Genomic DNA, 18,554 nt, shown 5'->3' on the forward strand with positions numbered 1-18,554 from the left:
TTTCATAAGTAAAAATCTGCAATTTTATTTGCATATAAAGGCAGCTAAATATATCACAATGAACTGAAAAGAGAGGACTAACATTTCCATACAATCAGAGAGAGCCAAAGAGAGCGAGAGAGAGAGAGGGGAAGAGAGCACGAAAAGAGCATTTACAGCAGCAAAGTCGAAACTACTATTGGCAACAATTTTTTTTTGTGCTAGCAAGATTGCATTTACACACAGTGCAAAATTAGAAAGAAAACAAAGCAATAAAACACACAAAAAAACCCTATCAGATTGACACTTGAAAGGACAAATTAAGCATGTTTAGGCAGGCGCATTGCTGGGAATAAAAAGCACCTGACGGATTGTGATCTTGAAACTTACTTACTTTTCCTCTCATCCGAAATGAACAAGATAAAAAAAAACAACCCTGTCAAAGAAAGACCGAAAAAGAAAATGACCCCCCCCGCATTAAACACAACTTTTAGTACAGAAATTTTACAACATGAATATATAATATCTTTTACTTTTTTTTTTTTTTTACATACATTTTCCAAATTAGAACAGGAGTCATTGAGTGGGATGTAATATAAAGTAAACGTTTGGGCTGTAATTCGATAGCTTTCGGTCCCTGCGTGCGTTCGGTGTTGTCTGGCGGGAAAGTTGGACAATAAATAAGGACTTCTTTTTTTCTCTCTGAACTCGCAGGGAGAAAAGTGTGGAGCTCTAGCTGAGAACATTAAAGCTAGTTTAAGGCAGCGTCACTGTCAGCCAATAAGAAAAGCGCAACTGACGAGAAAAACTAACAAAAATAAAAGCTAAACACAAAAAAGATGATAACAACAACAAAACATAAATGGCATCCATTGTTTGGTCAACGTAAAACCAAACAAAGAAATTGTACAAATTCACAAAGCATCATTTATCTTACAGATCTGACCAATATTTATCAAGAGCAAGATTGTTTAATCACAAAACCCCCCAGAAAAGGAGAATACCGGTGTCCCCCTGCCAAAACGCATTTTTCTCCCTGTGATAAAAAAAAACGACACGCTGCAGTTCTGAGATGAAAAGTGAAGCCTGTAGGATGACGTCGGGGCAAAAAAGTAGATTACAATTGCCAAAAATAATAATAATGGAAAATAAAGATTTGATGTGTAATCTGCCAAACATGTTGATTGTGTGCGGCAAATACAATCACAGAAGATTGTTTAAAAAACAAAAGAACACCGATATTCTCCTTTAAGTCTATCCCAACGCATCTCCAAACATTCTCAACATCTTGGAGAGGACCAATAGTTTGCAAAGACACATTCTTTCTTTCTTCTCTCTCTCTCTTTTTTTTTTTTTAATTGACATATTTGTAGAAAAAAAAAAATCTTATTTGTAAATGCCCCCCCTTTTGCTGTGGTCTCAGGAGCTGGAAGGGTTGGGCAGGTCGAACACGATGGGAGGGTTGGTGGGCTGGAAGCTGACGGTACAGGTGGACGCGTTGATGAACGTTGTGTAACCGTCCGTCATGATGCCGTAGCCTGGAACGCAAACCACAGCAATGTCAAATATCTCCATGTCGAATGAGTGAAATCATCAAATAAATGCGGCCCCCAAACACAACGGTTTCATTCACTTATAAAATAGTGGGCGGAGTCGCTGCATGTGAAATGTGAAAAGCAAACCTTCATGTATGCCTCCAAAGGCGTGGAGTTTGGGTCGCACCCTCTTCTGAACCGTGTTGAGCAGCTCCACGCAGCCAACCCTCTGCAGCTCCTTGGGAACCCAGTCTCGGAAACCTGCGCGCACACAAACGCATACCAGATTAGTTATATATATATAATACACTTTGCTTTGTCATTTATACATTTAGGTATCATAGGATTATTTGGCCAAATTAGAAAACTAGAAAATTGATATAAATAGAAAAAAGGCCATGGCCAAAGCATGTGAGGAGGACTGAATTTTTTTCAATGCTTAATGCAGGAGGAAAGTCTCAATTACAGTATGAAAAACACTTTCAGGCCATAATGTAAAACCATCAACTGAAAAACAGCAAGTATGGCAGTAAGTCAGCATGGCTTCTTGTGCTGCGTCACAAAGTTTTCTTAACCCGATGCGCAAACTGGTTTATCGTGCGGCTTTTGGAAAGTGGAAACCTTGCATGTTTTTTACCGTCGTTAAGTGAACACCCCCTGCAGTTTCGATTGATGTCTTTCTGTCTGTTGGTATTTATCTCGTTCTCTTTCTGCATGTATTCTGGTTGTAAATTGTCATGAACCTTTTCCAATGCCGTGACATGTAAAATGACAATGAAAATAATATTTAGGGCAGGTGAGGACTTCCTATTAAAAATAAATCTACTAACTAACTAGTGATCAGTAACTTAAGCCCTATAATTGATCAAGAAATTAAGTCAAACATCCATAAGTAGAGGACAACTTTCAGCAAACCCCATTTTAACGAACACTATATCAGGGTTGCTCGATTATCAAAAACATATTAACCACGATTATTTTGATAATAATTGAAATCCAGAGTATTCAAACAATCATTTCTTTTTTGGTACAAAACAGAAAATGTTTAAATGTAAAAAAATGTAAAGACAAATAAATGTCTTTGAAACACTGTAATTATGCAAGTTCCGTTTGGACCAAATTGATAAAATTTGTTATTATTAAAAAAAAAAAAAATGCAAATGTATAAATTCAAGTATAATTTCCTTGTGTAAACAAATGTGTTGATATAAATGCATATTAATAATCGTTTTTTACGATTATGCCAATTTTGTAACCGTGGAGTGTAATAATCCGAATTGAATTTCGATTAATTGCACAGCCCCACTTTATATATCATTAAAACATTTTCTTCCAGACAGCCAGCATACAGTATTGACGTTTCTATTTCTTTAGCCAGCCCCCAACCAAAATCGGATCCCTGTGCTTGTTTGTGGCATCTGTCACAGTGGTACAAAATGGAGTTTCCATGCAATCAAACCCAGAAGCGGCGGCAGCCGCAGCCCCTCCGTAGGCGAGGGGGAAGGAAATCAGTCAATAAAACCAGATGGAGAACACAAGAAAAAAAGGGAGGGGGGGGGGGGGTGGGGGGGGCGAGGGCGCTATACATGAGGGCCTAAACACCCAGAGAGAAAACACAATGCGTTTGTGGTGATAAAAACAACAATACATGTTTGTTCCCTTCATAAAGTCAAACACAAATATTGAATCATGAAGTGTGTTCAGGGTTCGCTGCCGTGCTACTGTTTCAACAGCTGCGGCACCTTCGGTAAACACCCATGCAAATTTGGAACAATGAGGTACAAACCCATTCGATACGGTCTTTGGGGGGTGGGGTTGCTTTGATTGGTTAATTGGACTCACCCAGCGGAGGGCCGTGAGTCATCAAGATGTCGATGCCTTCTGGGACGAGATTCCATTTATCCAGCAGAGACTGACCCCGAGGCAGATTGAAGCCCCAGCCGTTGAACCACGGAGACCTGCAAGAGAACACGGAGAGCGTTCGCATCGACATCAGTACAGCGGGCATCCGATTCATTGTCAGCTCATCTTTACATGCCGGTAAATACATAGAAATGCCAAAGAAACTGCAAAAGAGGCAAACTAATGCTGAAGCTCTTTCAGCGGACGGGATACGGGCGCGCTTCCATCCCACGAGGCGCTGACAATTCAAGGACGTGCTGCCACATTCCCAAAAATAAAAAGGGAATATCTAAACAGCGGGGGGGGGGGGGGGGGGGCGCTCTTGTCAAGCGTCGACATCACGCCCTCACCAGCCCCTCGGCAACCCGCTACCAGATTGATTGACAGCAGCCGGGCCACCTCCGGCGGCTTGGATCAGAGCGTGCAAGCTCCGGGGTGACAAGCTGCGTCTTCCCTGGCAGACACAAAAGAGAGCCTCCGTGTGGCTGGGCGGGAACGCGGCGTGGATGGAAAGCGATCGACGGATGCAAAGCGGCCAGCGCTTCTATGAACGTGCGCGAGGGCAGAGAGAAACTGAGGAGATGGGGCTTGACAAATTGAGCCTTCACTTATCGCAATAGTGCGAATGGCAATAGAGGGCTGACAACAAGGGTAAGGAAGATAGATTATCATCATGCAATGGTATTGCGCAAGGGGGGGGAGGGGCATCAAAGCCACAAACCAGAAATCGATATTTCCTTAAGACGTCATGATTTGGACCCTGCTATTCTTTGACTCGTCTGGGACATCCAGGTAAGGATGCCGCTGTGTTTAGCGTCGGCACACGGGGAAAACGAGAGCTCCGAAAGCATCGAGAAGTCCGGCTACAATGAAGGATGGGTCACAAGGGCCGATCAATACTTGCTGCAGCGCAGGGTGGGTCCGAGCAGAAAATCTCGAAAAGCTTGTAAAACCCTGACAGCGGTATCTCTACACAGCTCCCTAAATTTGAAAGACCGTACTAAATTATTTAGACGTTTTCTCGGCGGTTAGGAAAGCAGCACGTCGCCGCTCCGGATTGGAAGAAGCGCGCGTGAGCCGCGAGACAAAGGCAGCGGCGGAGCCCGCGCTTCCATTGGCCCGCTCGGCCGAGAGCTGAGGAATGAGGTTAAAAATTAAACGTGAGGAGCAAGGGGAGCGAAGGTCCACAGACTCGACTGATTAATTAGAACTAATCACACAAATCAGAGCTAATGGAAGCCTAATGGATTACCGGGAGGACTAAGCGCTTCAGCGAGGGAAAGAGGGCGGCTGCGGCGGGAAGAATCTTGGAAAGCCGCGAATCAGAGCGGAGCTGGCGTGCTCGCTTGGCTACACACGCGAGACACTCGCGGAAACATTTGTCCGTCTAATAGCAACAAGGCCAAACTTTGAAAAATGGGGAAACACTTATTTGCCCTCCCCATTCAGAAAAAAACAATGCAATAATGGAAGAGAAACACATAAGGAGAGGGATGCTTGCTCTGAGCTGCATTCATGTGGGAGATGAAACATAAACCCCTGACATGAGCCGGGGATCCGGAGCCCAGCCAAAGGTCCTGACTGAATGCAGAGCAGGGCGCTGCGGCCGCTGCCACAAAGGCCCCATTGTCAGACGTCTGCATGGGAAATATACCTTGCACGCGAGAGCGGTCGTGAACCCCCACCAAGATTAATGGCATCGCAGTCAAACGAAGGCGAGACGCTTTCCTGCGCGGCATGGACGCGGCCGCCGTCATTTATTAGGGGCGTAACGGTACGCATACGCACAAAGTCACATTTCGGTTCGGTTTTTTGGAAACGTCGGTTTGGTATATTTTCGGTACAAAAAAACAGATTTTTTAAAAAATAGATGTTTATTGTGAAAAGATGACAAGTAAATGGTAAATTTTTTTGAAAAAAAAAATAAATAAAAGCAAAGCATTCGGGTGATATTCTAAGAAATTACACCAGAATAAAAAATACACTAACAATAAAGATTATAAAGACACTGAAATCTTTAAATACTCAGCAGCAAGTATTCAAGTTAAAGACAAGTTGTCATTACAGTACATATATACACTTTTTGTGACAAAAACAGCAACACACAATAACAGTTACAATTATTGCTAACTATATTAAAACTTTTTATATTGAAAAAAAATACAGTAACTTTAAAAAGCCTTTATGAAATCGTATATACATTTTTTAGGCATTGAAATCTTTGAATGTTGAACAGCATATTATATCGAATTGGGTTATCTGTATTGTGGTCGGATTTGTGTGTTGCTGAGTTGTGATGTTTCCGAGGTTCATGAATACATCGTGCGGCAAGCGAGTGGAGCAGCGGAGAAAGTAGAGCGCGAGCAGTTGTACTCGGATGAATAAAAACGTGATAATTAAACCACGTCAGACGGCGTGTTCCTGGAAGACGCCGCAATATGATAAATCTCGCTATTTAAGTTTGACGTTTTTGCTCCCTCGTCTAAGAAACATTGCCGTGCATGTTAGACGTGCTACCTGTAACATAGCCGCCAATCTCATGTAGCAATGTCGGCACACAACTTTGGGACTCCTCCAGAATGTTCCCAAACCGGAGAGCGCAGTGTACGCGGGCACCTTGGAGCTCTGGCTCTCTCTTTTGTGACGCTACCCTCGTCTCCCACGTGCAACAGTCAGTAGCGCCCGTGCGTAAACTCGCGCTAATAAGTGGACCGAACCGAACATGCCAGACCGAAACGTATTAATACACCCACGTGTACCGTTACACCCCTATCATTTATGTGCTGCTGTCGGCGTGTGTGTGTGATTTTAGAATTCTTACGGTACTGAATATATGGAGTTATGAAGAAAAGTAATACACTCGAGTGTATATTATAGCCCAGTGAGAACGGTGAATTCAAATGATCGTTATATGTCAAAGAGTGAGAATATTTAGAGTACTGTCATGTCTTATTATTGACACTTGCCATCTGGAGCTTGTTGCCATGGAAACAAAGCAGAAGCGTCTGCAGGCACAGTATGATGGAAAATCCCCCCCCCCCCAAAAAAAAGTCTAAGTAACAAACGAATAAAGGAGGATCTTCTATAACTCAAATAATAGTATTTGGCTCCAACACAAAAAGCATCGCAAGCACAAAGGCTGGTAACCGTGGTAACAGGCACATTTAATGATCCCCCAGGGAATCAAATGGTGGAAATGGGTTAAAAATCAGCCTGCAGCGGCGGTGATGCAGACAGAAGCAATTTAGCCCTCATGTGCAGAACGCCAATATTCAATTATGCTGTTGGACATCATTAGGACGTCGTCGCTCTCGCAGGGCACGACTCCGCTGTTAACCTCTTTCTGGGTCCCGAGGCGGGCGGGCGACAATAACTCCCAACGCTTGGCACCCGAGGACCTTATTGTTTTATCAAAATGAGGCTACAAGGCCACAATGAATTGTAATTGAAAAGCATCATAACAATAACAGTTATAATAAAAAAAAAAAAGTACAGCTGCTCCCAAAAGTCACTCCATCCTTTTTTTTTTCACATTCTTGCTGAAAGCAGCCGCGTTGGCCAAGAAAGTCTCGCTGGTGCATCCAACATGAGCCCAAGACAATGTGGCGAATAAACAATTTAAAATGTACTGGCTGATATGACACGATAAAAAGTTGGAGAAGGATCACAGCTCGGAAATCCTGACAACAAATGCAGTTGACCGGTAATACGACAATTTTATATTTCATCAGAAATGTGTTCAACAGAAATATAGCGTAGACAGGATTTAAAAGGTAAGTCAACCTCCAAATTCTTTTACAATAATATGTTTTATGCAATCCCACTAGAATAATATTGTGTTTGTGGAATATGAGTGAAGCAGTAAAATCCACCTGTTTTTGTCCATTTCAGGGGGCGGCCATTTTGCCACTTGCTGTCGACTGAAAATGACATCACAGTGGCTTAGGGCTCGGGTAACGACCGATCATGGCTCAGTGTCAGAAAACAGGTGATTAAGTTTGCATTTGACTGGTCAAATTCAGATAAAAGCCAAAAAGATATTTTTAGCACGTCTTTGGGATATGCATATTGCGTGGGGCGATATAGGTAATTTTCGATATATTGTGCAACAGGATGACTCATAGAGCAGCAGGCCAGCAGGCCAATTGGCAGCTTGCTAGATCCACCAGCTAGTGTTAGCAGTAAAAAAAAAACAAAAAAAAAACACCAAGAAAGTGTTGTGTGTTAAAACATCTGGCGCCACAAATAACGATAGATTGAGGTCCAAATTTTTTATGCGACTTTTGAGGCACATTATTACCCCAAATTTTGGTCGGTTTCTTGGAAGCATTTGAAATCGGATTATCAATGTATATACTGCAGATACATGGAAGACTAGCACACAGAAGACTAACGACCCCAAACATTGCAAAATAGAATGCAAAAGAACCTGTCCACCTCTACTTTTCCTCGCTGTATTTGAGACAGAGAACATCATTGGTGTTTCTACAAGTCCGTTGATGACTGCATCCACTGAGTGTCATGGAAGTCTTAGCATTAGTACCCTCACCCTGTCCTGGAAAACCTGTCAACTGGGCGGGCAAACTCGACGCCGAGCACTCTCAAAGCGACACACAAAAGTGAATCCATGAAAACGTCTCTTTTAGTTTCGCTCTCTTGCACATCCCCCGTGTGTCTCGCACACATGCAGCCGACAAAACCTTATGAAAAGAAACAGAGGAGTGCGAGTTTGTGCTTGGGTGTCAGACATACTCTGATCCAACACCTTTAAAAGGTCTCCACCTGCTGCACCTTTGGGTATCACTGCGATGCTGGATTGAGGGTGGTACAAATAAGCTGCACTGTAACCAGATAACAAGGCAGAGGTGAGAAGGTGTCCAAGACCGGTGATCCATCGCGTCGGTCCTCTTGGGTCAGTGAGCCCCCTGAGGTCACGGAAAGGTGGGGACTAATTGATCAACCTGTCAGAACCAATGAGGAGGGCCATGTTAATGGGACTTTTATAAGCCTCGTGGGGTGAACTACCTGACATTCACTTGTATGAGTATGTGCAAAGCAGTCTGATGTGTGTGCGTGTGTGTGTGTGTGTGTGTGTGTGTGTGATGTGTGCGCGGGCATGAGAGAGTCTGTGTGTGTAATCCCAGAGCGCAGGTAGCCTTATTAAAAGGAGCCAAGTGGAAGCTTTTGACAAATGGCCTCTCAACATCAAGGCCACCTTTGCAAACTTTGGGGACAAGGTGGAAAGTGAAGTCACAGGGGTGAAGGGGTGTGCGTGCGTGGGTGCGCGCGCGCGTGTGTGTGTGTGTGTGTGCACGCACTCTGTCCCAGCACTAATAACCTGTGCCTAGTGACTGATGGAGTGTGGAATGAATTCATCTCGCTGCCGTCATGCTGCCAAAGCCAAGGCGCTAAGGGTTGGCCACCGGACTTAGCCCGCTTAGGAAAAGGCTACAACCACGGGGACATGTTGGCGCGCACGCGTGTAGACGCGCGTACACAAGCACTCTCCCCAGGGTTTGTCTCCATGCTGAGACGCAGCCAGCTGCAGTTTGACCCGCAGACCAGCAACGTAAAACAACTGCTGTCTGAGCCAGCAGATGCTGCGTAGCAAACACAGCTGCTCTCACTGACCTGGCGGCTTCCGGCTAGTCACAGCACACAGGTCTGTCGTTCTGTGTGTGCGCGTGTGTGTGTGTGTGTGTGTGTGTGTGTGAGGAAGAGAAGAAGACGATGTTGTCGGGAAGTAAGGTGCAATATTATGCATGTACGGTGTACAGTGCATACTGTAGATGCACACAAAGGATTAGCATTAACGGTACATCACAGCCATTCATGAATTGAGAAAGCGAAGTTGTTTTTGTGAAAGACTGACACAGAATCTACACTAAGGGCTTGATTTTGTTCAGGATTGGGCGTGCAAATATAAGGTTAAACTCGATTGCTTATGCAAACTGATGCGGAAAATGATAGGGACGCAATGAGATTAAATCTCACAGGAGGGCATCATCACAGTATTAAGTACGGTATGATTGTGGTATTTATTAAAAAAAAAAAAAACTGCCATCGTGATCAAAATTGAGTACCTGGAATGTTCACCTTGAAAAACAGGTCAACACAACTATGAAAAAGTCACAAAAATACACTGGTCAATATATTGTTTCCCGATAATAAGCAACTACTGTACTGTTTTCCCACACCTTGAACCGTACGGCTTTAAATGTGATGTGGTTTATTTAACCTTGGTTCAACTAGTGGGCTTGCATAGAACATATTCTTGAAAAAAAATGTTTGGGTTGACTTCCACTTTCATCAAACAAAACTACGTTAAATGCGGTTACTGGCTTGGCTTCCCCAAAATTACTGCAGCGATCGATTTATTTCCTGCAACTTGTCTTTTCTAATGGCACTTCTAATTCCATCACTTCAAACTGCAGCAATCGATTTATTTTCTGTAACTCACCATTACATTTGTTTGCCTTTTGTAGTAGGCACTTCCAATTTCATCAAGTCAAACTTTTTGTGCTTGCAGTTCTCTTCCAAGTATCTCATGATGAAAACCATCAGAGCTACCAAAAACGCAAACATCTTAAACATTTTTACACCCTGTTGGACTCTTGGTAAATCCGGCCCTAAACGTCGCATGTTATTGTCCCTTCATCCATGACGAAATGGTGCTTGGCAAACTTTGTTGGAACACAGTGCTTTAAAATCAGACAGTTTGTTCTTTTTTTGTGTTCTTTAATATTGTTACAAGATAATGATATAAAAATAGCATTTTAAAGTACAAATTATTGCCCAGCTCTTGTATATCTGACAACTATGCCATCTGGTTAATTCAAAGAATTTATTTGCTTCTCGCGATAGTTAATATGACAGCCATAAATCTCTTATGAAGTCTGATTTGTAGTGATTTTGTCAGGCAATATAACAATGAGCTGGTAAAGTTAATGGGATGCCATTAAAACACAATTTCCTCCTCACCGTGTTGATTGACAACAACAACATAAAAATACCCGACTGAAAGCAAGTGAGACAGACTGCAGAGTGAATTGTGCTGCAATCAAGCGACCCTGCAGAAGTGATAACAGAAAGCGGCGCCGCTATAAAATAGCGACGGAACTAACAGCGCGTTGAGCAGAGGACTCACTGACGGCAGAAAACTATTTATGTGAAATATTTGTGTCTGGTGGCTTGTGAACCGAGTGTGATCTAATCAAATCTGTGCGTGCGGAGCACAAAGCTGCAATGTTCCTGGTGTGCGTCCCGCTCGGGAATGTAGCAGGTGGAGCTCGGGAAGAGCAGCGAGGTGTTGTGGGAACACGGATATGAACGTGGAAGTTTAGAAGGCTCTGCAGGTCGACGGAAACTGGAAACCAGACTAATAAAAAGAAGAGGAATCTGGGTCCTATTCACGGAGCTCGTATGGGGGTTGGGGGGGGGGGGTTGCTCCGGGGCAGAGACCTATTCAACCTGCCCTGAGACACAGGGCCATGGGTCCCATTACCCTTCTCCAGCCCCGACCTCCGTGAACTTGATCCAGGAGAACAATGTAGACCAGGGGAGGGTGGCGGGGGCTAGTGGAGTGAAGGGAGGCACTGAGGATAATATATCTGGGAAATGAGCGAGCAGGGAAATTTGCTGACAAAAACTGACAGGCCACGTTTCATTCCCAGCTTGCCTCTAAGGACCACGTTGAAGCTTTTTCTCAGAGCAATTTAAATTAAATTAAAAAAAAAAAAAAAAAAAAAAATGACGGCATGCATGGGATTCAAAACTGTGCCGACTTGCTACATAGAATACAATACAATACAATTTTATTTATATAGCGCATTTCATAATTTGAATTTCAATGACCTGGAAGCTGGGCTACATGGTTACGTCTACTCGACCCGGAAGGAAGCTGGAGGGGCCCCCAATTTGGGTAATTATTCTACATTGACGTTGAACTGTAACTTCCAATTAAAGCATACACTTTGTTATTCAAGAAATTCCATAATCAATGTGTGTGATCAAAGACAGACAACAGGTTGAGATTAGAATAATACCTATAACTTTGACGACCTAATCAAGCAAACTTCTTACTGCAGTCATTTCACCGAATCGACTGAATCGAATCATGCAGGAAGGTGCGCAGCTTTACCAAGTACGTTTAACGTACGATACATTATACATTGTGTTTGACAACAATAATGTTACACCTTTATTTTTACAAAATCCTCTCAATCTAATTTGTTTTAAATGCATGATGTTGTTTTGTTATTTGTCAAATGTTACATATTGAAAAGCAATTGATACATTTATTTATTTAAATTGATATTTATCTTCAATTATTTTATATATATTTTTTTTTAGCAGCCTTAGTCCATGACAAAACCAATCAAAATCTATCTGCTAACCTTGTGTAACTTCATTACATGAACTTTTTAAAGTGTAATGATTTTACTTTTCTGTCAAGGACAAATAAAGCTATATATATATATATATATATATATATATATATATATATATATATTTTTTTTTTTTTTTTTGCTCTGTATTGTGTGCAACTTTTCTCCTGAGAAAGATATAGAACGGAAGCTGCAGTTTTTAAACACAGACCTGTCAAAGCGCTGAGAGCACACCCTGGCTTGTACCAGCATAACAGGCTGACAGTAGAGGTCAAAGATCGAGGGTGTGGGGAGCGGAGGGGGTGATAAAGGCAACAGGAAGGGCTGCCGGGTCAAAGTAGTGCAGATACATGCCACTCTGTCTGCAGCTATTGTCTTGACCTCACAACGAGTGGATGTTAGCGAGGGCACTGAGACGCAGTAGCAACAATAGGCACAGGAAACCACACAAACTGGTATTGTTGGTCTCCAGGGTTTGTATACAACAAGCTGGACCGCAGATTACACACAGCAACACGTAGTGTGGGTATAAATATACGATAGAGACGTAAGCATTGAGACACATTTCAATATCAGTTAATTCATTACTCACAAGTTGGACTAGACCACTTAGTTCCTCATGAATATTACTTATGGATCTTGTGTAGGGGGGCAGACTTGTACCATGTTTTGACATGGTACAAGTCTGCACCCCAACTGGAAATAATTTGTGGATTAACTGTTGCAGCATGACTGGGTCTCAGTGTGTGGCAGCAACGGTGGTTGAGTTTGCGTGGAAGAACCTCAGAGCTGTGACCTCAACCAACCTAACCTGGAACATCTTTGCGATAAACTACAACGTATGATGAGATGAGATGGCAGTTTTTAGAGATATAAAAGAGAGGCTAGGGCAAGTAGGCGTGGCCAGGATTCCCAATAATGTCATTTATGTGCATATTCACATTCACTTTGCTGACAGGTTCCCAAAAACAATCCTCCATTATTCATGGCAATTTTCATGCAATTTTCTGTAAGTAGGAAAAAAGTTTAAAAATTCTTTTTTTTCTCTCTAAATTGTTGTGGTCAAATATTGACTACTGTATGTATTGTATGATATTTGGTATATTGTATCATCTCATTTTTGGATAGTGGAAGAAGGTGCAAGTTCCGCCTATATGCGTCCACTCCTCGGCTCGCTCACCCAATTAAAGTCTGACAGCAGCCATGTTCGATTTGTGATTGACAGTCAGCTCGAGCACACGGGAAGATGGCGGCGCCCATGTTTGCTGCGGCTGATTTGGCTCATGATAGTTTCAGCAGACTCAAGGCGGCATCAAAACCAGCGCCATACGCGACAAGAGTAGGGTTGGGCGTCGTTTGAATTTGGGCGATTCCGGTTCCTAAAGATTCTCGATTCCAAGTCTTTTTTTTCCTTTCTTTTTTTCTCTCGCTGCTTGCCGGCGCGGCGCACACACATTTCCTATTGGTTGTACTTCGCTCGTGTCTGTTTGCTCTACGCCGTGCCTCGCACTTTTTTTTAAGGGTGCAGCAATGATTGAAGATGCTGGTAAGCATTTGAAATGCATAACTGACCAACGGACGCATGGATGTGACTGCCATCCATGCTGGGGGTCCAAACCTAAGCAAATTGAGATAAGCAATGTCCTGTTCTTGTCGCGGAGAAGTGGAGGGGTTAGCAGGAAGGAAGGGAAGTGCAGCAGGATGATGTTAGTGGTATCACAACTGAGCAGATAGCTGGAGTTAGACCGCCCCCTCTGTTTATGAAGCTGTTGTTTCTGCTGTGATTGATAGCTCACTACACAATCCGCATCTACCTTTTGGCCACACAACGTGAACGGCAGTTAGTGGAGTAAGTAACTATACCATTTGCACAACATAAATTGAGTCTGCTAAACTGTTAGCAACTTAGCATACTTGCTTGCATGCACAGTATTTGTCAAAATACACCCTACAGAAGGACAAATAATAAAATCAAACAAAAACAAAAAAAGGCTATTTTCAAATTGTCAAAACTTCATATTAAAGACGCAACGTGAAGAAGAACACTACTGATCCGGAAGTCAGCAAAATAACATCTTTGCAATTCTGACTGAGCCCATTTTCATCTTATAATCTTTTCCACCTTTAATAGCACGATATAAATCCCTTCCGTCATTTACTCTATGTGGAGCACTGTCTGTGCACAGCCCTGTCGTCAGTGAATGCATTACTTATTTATCTGAGGCATTCGCTTGTGCAGAAAAACAATAGTGCCAGCACTCAGTTGGTAACTTTTCACACAAGCATCAGAGAGAATTATGCCCTATACATTGAGTTGCCACTTAACATCAAACCAGTGTTTCGGCGCAGCAAAAAAAAGTCACAACAATTAAGGGTTATGCAAAACCACAACACCATAGGCCACAACAATCAGGCTTCCTCTGCTGTTCAAATATTTATCCACTCAAAGCAGGAGACGCAGCGTGGGACATAAAACAAGATGGCGCTCTGTTGAGCCCGGGATTTGCCAGCGCACATCATGATCAAACAGATGGACAGCTTCAGATGTCACACACATACACGTTGCCCCTCCTTTAACCACAAATTGATAGTGGAGATGCCCGCTGCTGATTTGCACGTTTTTTAGCATCTTCTCTCAGGAATGAGTCGCTAGCCCGAGGTCGGGTTCTGAGAGCTGGGACTCATTGCCACGTACTCCCCGGCTGGTTCCTGAGCAGTCTTGGGCTCACTTCCAGGGAATTGTGATTGCATTTTATTGCCTGGAGCAGCCTGCCCGTGCCATGTATCCGTCCTCATGTTGAAGACATCTGGCTAGCTCTGGGCTACCGTAGTTTAGTTTACTCCCCGCTCCCCACAGTGCTCGATCTTTTGATTAAGCCTGCATTGCTCATAATCACAACCAGAACTCTCCTTCCAAAGCCAAATACCCGCATATCGTATCCAGAACGGGGAGACAATAGCTACAATATGAGAAGAGGAGAAATCCTTTCAAAGTACAGGAGGGAGAAATAGACAATGTTTACATGGTGTCAATGACCCTTTCAAAACCTGAATATTGCCTATATTCAGGTTTTGAAAGCATGCACAAAAACACAAATATGCTCAAATTCAGGTTTTAAAAAAACGGAACAATACCCCCCTTTCTAACCCGAATGTTTGGTCATATAAACGCGATTGAATACCTCCTTTGAAAGGGACATTGGTTTGTGTTCTGCACATGCTCTATCTGCAAGAGACCTTGGTCTATTGAGTACTGGAAGTACTTGTATACACGACGATGCCGCTTACTCGCCGTAGCGAGAAGTGAAGCCACCGGTAAGCTGCGTAGCTTACGGTACGCGAGCCTAACTTGAATACGTAGATTTCTTCCGTTGTGTTTTTATGGTATTTTCTGTCCCTGCAAAAATTACACACTGTATAAATACACATAGGTGTATATATAAATCTGTGCGTCTGGCGCACAACTCGCTGGAAACGCAAGCAAAGGTAAACACACGTGGCTCAGAAACTGAGACGCAGCACACAACCACACTTTTGGAGAGAGAAGGAATCTGACTGCTTTATTCCTCTAGTGAGTGTCATGAATATAATGTGTTTTTTTGACAGTAGAAAGTAAGACGCGTAAATGACGTTACCCGTGCGTCACCTGTTTCCATCTGGATATTCCAATCGATCATAACTACCATGTATTCGGGAGTAATTGTCCGCTCACACACAAACTGGCTATTCCGAATCTTTCCAAAATCAACATTTTGACCTTAACCTGAATATTATCGGCATGTAAACGTAGTCACACTTTGTCGAAACTTGTGAATTTCATGGAGCAAACGGAGTCTGGATTGTTTCTAGTTAGTCGAGCATTTCTAATACCAAAGCCTTTGTCATATTGTCTAACACAAAGACACACTTTCACTCACTCAATGAGATCCAGCTCAGTTCTGACTGACATTGCCAGAGAGATTTATTGTTTTAACCGTCTTGGTTTTTACGTCTGATTTTTACTTTATGTACAGCACTTTGCAAGCAGCTGTTGTTCTTTTTAAATGCTCTATAAATAACGTTGAGTTAAGAGGTAATTATTTAAATTATGTTCATTGGTGCGATTGGAGTTTGTAGATGTATACAGCAGTGCATTCTACTGCGAGGTCTTTGATTGTTTTCACAGTACTTTAATTAGATAGTTGAGAAAGGCAAAATGTAGCCACTCTCAATTAAGTGGTATAGCTCCACACCATTGAAAACATGAAAACAAATAAATCAGCCTTAACACCACTCTGAAAGTGTCCAAACGTCACATTTTGGAGTTAACTCCACAAAATCTCTGCTTAACTATTTATTACTACGGTGAATAACCTGCATGCTCATTAGCAGTAAAGCTATCCATATCCTTTTAGTTATTACGGGTATTCAGTTGACGGGCCGTAAACCATTAATTGCACAGGTACACAAAGAGGCGTGACCCTTTTACAAAGAGCTGCAGAGGTGGTGCATCACCATCATCATCATCATCATCACACACACCTACCTTATGTTTTACAGGCTTACAGCCAAAAGCGACTTACAGTGTGTTTACACAGTGGCATCTCTGAACTAGTATTAATGATAGAGCCACTTAGCATTCAGAGGCATTGGTCTCAGCCACGCTGTTTGTTTCACAGGTCATTAAATTTATGCCGCAGCCCTAATGTTCATTACAGCAGCAAGCTGGCCAGGAGTCTGTAACACTCGCTCACTGTCTTTAATCCCCCACTGTATTCCTCCTGCTGGCTTTCTTTTCGTCTCGAGCTCCCTCTCACATGTCTCTGTACATTTGCGTGACAATAATTATTTCCCATTTTAATTAAAAGAATTGCTGCGGTGGTTCCAGGTCTGCGGCACACTTTTAATTCACATGGCACACAAGCAGCAATGTTGTTTTTCATCCAATTCCTGGACAGATGGTAAAGCGTGGAAGTTTGTTGACACATTTAAGTCAAACAGCACATTTGAATAGTATTGTTCTTCTGAATGCAGCTATTTCCAAACATGCTCCTGTGGCGCCTTTCGCAATGTTAATTGGAAATAGTTAATAGCTTTTCAGGCTTAATTGGACTTCTTCTTTGAACAAACAAAGTCACCAGCGGTGGAAATTGTAGAAATTTAACAGCCAAATAAATGAAAGATAAAAGAAATGCCTTGAACACTCATTAAGGCGTAAAAAAAATAAAATAAAAAATCACGGAATGTTTGTTGATGAAATGACCAAACAGACCGTTAGACTGCGAAAAAGTACGGTATTAAAATCCCTTAAAGTGGATTGTCGCAAATTTGCAGTAATATAAATTTTTCTGGCTGCTTTTTCTTTCCACCATTGTCACTTTTCTTTGCCTCTTTTTCAATTTTGCCATTCTTCATCAAGTGCCACATTTTTCCGGTCTCGATCCCAAAGGCTGTCATTGGTGCAAATTCATTTATTGCTCCTTAAAGCCAAGGTTGCATTTCAAAATAAAAAAAATACTGTCCTCCAGGAGAAAACAAACCATTTAAGCCGCAAGAGTCAAATTAATCCACTTGCCAATACAGTGCACTTTGAAGGGCAAGTAAAGACGATGGAGGAAATGTAACTAGTACAAGATTTAAAAAAAAAAAAGGCAAAACAGGAACAAAAGAACAGAAATCTACTTTACACTAGAGGTTGACACGGGAGTAGATTTTCACTCCCACCCCATGCCACTCCCACAGAATAAATCTTGTATTGTCCCATTCCGGGACCATAGTATATTAAAAAAAAAAAAAAATCCTGTCCAATCCCGTCTCGGTGAAAACAAATCGCATCCCGTCCTGCTCCCGTTCTGAATGTACCGCTTACTTTTTGGAGGTCGGCTACATTAAAACAAAACAAAACAGTCCTCATGGACTGTCCTGCTCCAATCTGCTCTTGTGATCTTTTTTTCCAGTTCCGTCCCAATCCCGTGATTAAAGGTTAAATTGACCCCCACCCATCCCTCGTACCACCAGAATCCTGCTGGATTCCCGAAAAAAATGTCAGCATCTACTTTACACTTTAGGAACTTTAGTGGGTCAGTGTTTGCTTATCCATAAATTAACAGGAACGAACATAAGATTTACTGAAGACAAAGCTATCTACCTACTGTGAGTTCTAAAAATACAATCACATCTACAGTGTATCCAAGTTCCTCTTTATATAAAGACTTTGTGAAACATTTTGGAATGTTTTTTTCTTTGGGAGTGTCTTTTGTTATTCGCCTTCAAATTAAAGGAGGCTTTTCGAGAATTCAAATGCTTCATCCCATTTACCCAGCAAACATCACCGTCCACAAGACATCTTGGTGGCACACCACAGACCTTTGAACACTACGACAAAGTCGCATTGCCACTGTGAAGGTTTAGGCCAGTCAGAGGTCAAACGTGACACAGGAAAAAATAAATACTGGAGAAGAAGTGAACTTCCTTTTGCCTCTGACAGAGGAATGATCTGCAGTTCACCGGGACAAAAGGCACACCTTTGACCTTTGTCTGTACTTTTAGAGCAAAGGGCACATAGGACTTCTTTTTTTTTCCTCTTTCAGTTGACATAAAGGCCATCAAAGATGATGTTTTGGTGCTAAAGGAAGAACTTGCAATGATAAAGCCAATAGTGCTGTTCGTGGAAATTTGTTTCATACAGATATCAACTAGAAGAAGATGCCGAGATGATATACTCTATAGCCTGCTGATAAAAAAAAAGTATGGCTATTATGAGTCGTTGCTC

At 42.4% G+C, this 18,554-nt stretch overlaps 1 protein-coding gene across 2 annotated transcripts in view; it reads right to left on the bottom strand.

Moving 5' to 3' along the window:
• Positions 1–18,554, bottom strand: part of mpped2a (metallophosphoesterase domain containing 2a) — a 48,017-nt gene continuing 29,463 nt past the window's right edge. For both annotated transcript variants that reach the window (XM_086026625.1, XM_086026626.1), the window contains exons 5-7: positions 3,357–3,472; positions 1,662–1,775; positions 1–1,517 (exon numbers count right to left, since the gene is read on the bottom strand). In XM_086026625.1, coding sequence (XP_085882751.1) covers positions 1,399–1,517; positions 1,662–1,775; positions 3,357–3,472 — 349 coding nt within the window. In that variant the 3' untranslated portion in view covers positions 1–1,398. The remainder of the gene's footprint in view (positions 1,518–1,661; positions 1,776–3,356; positions 3,473–18,554) is intronic.

The sequence above is a fragment of the Filicampus tigris genome, chromosome 3 (assembly GCF_054856515.1).
Source record: "Filicampus tigris isolate MCC_2025a chromosome 3, RoL_Ftig_1.0, whole genome shotgun sequence".
NCBI classification, from domain to species: domain Eukaryota; kingdom Metazoa; phylum Chordata; class Actinopteri; order Syngnathiformes; family Syngnathidae; genus Filicampus; species Filicampus tigris.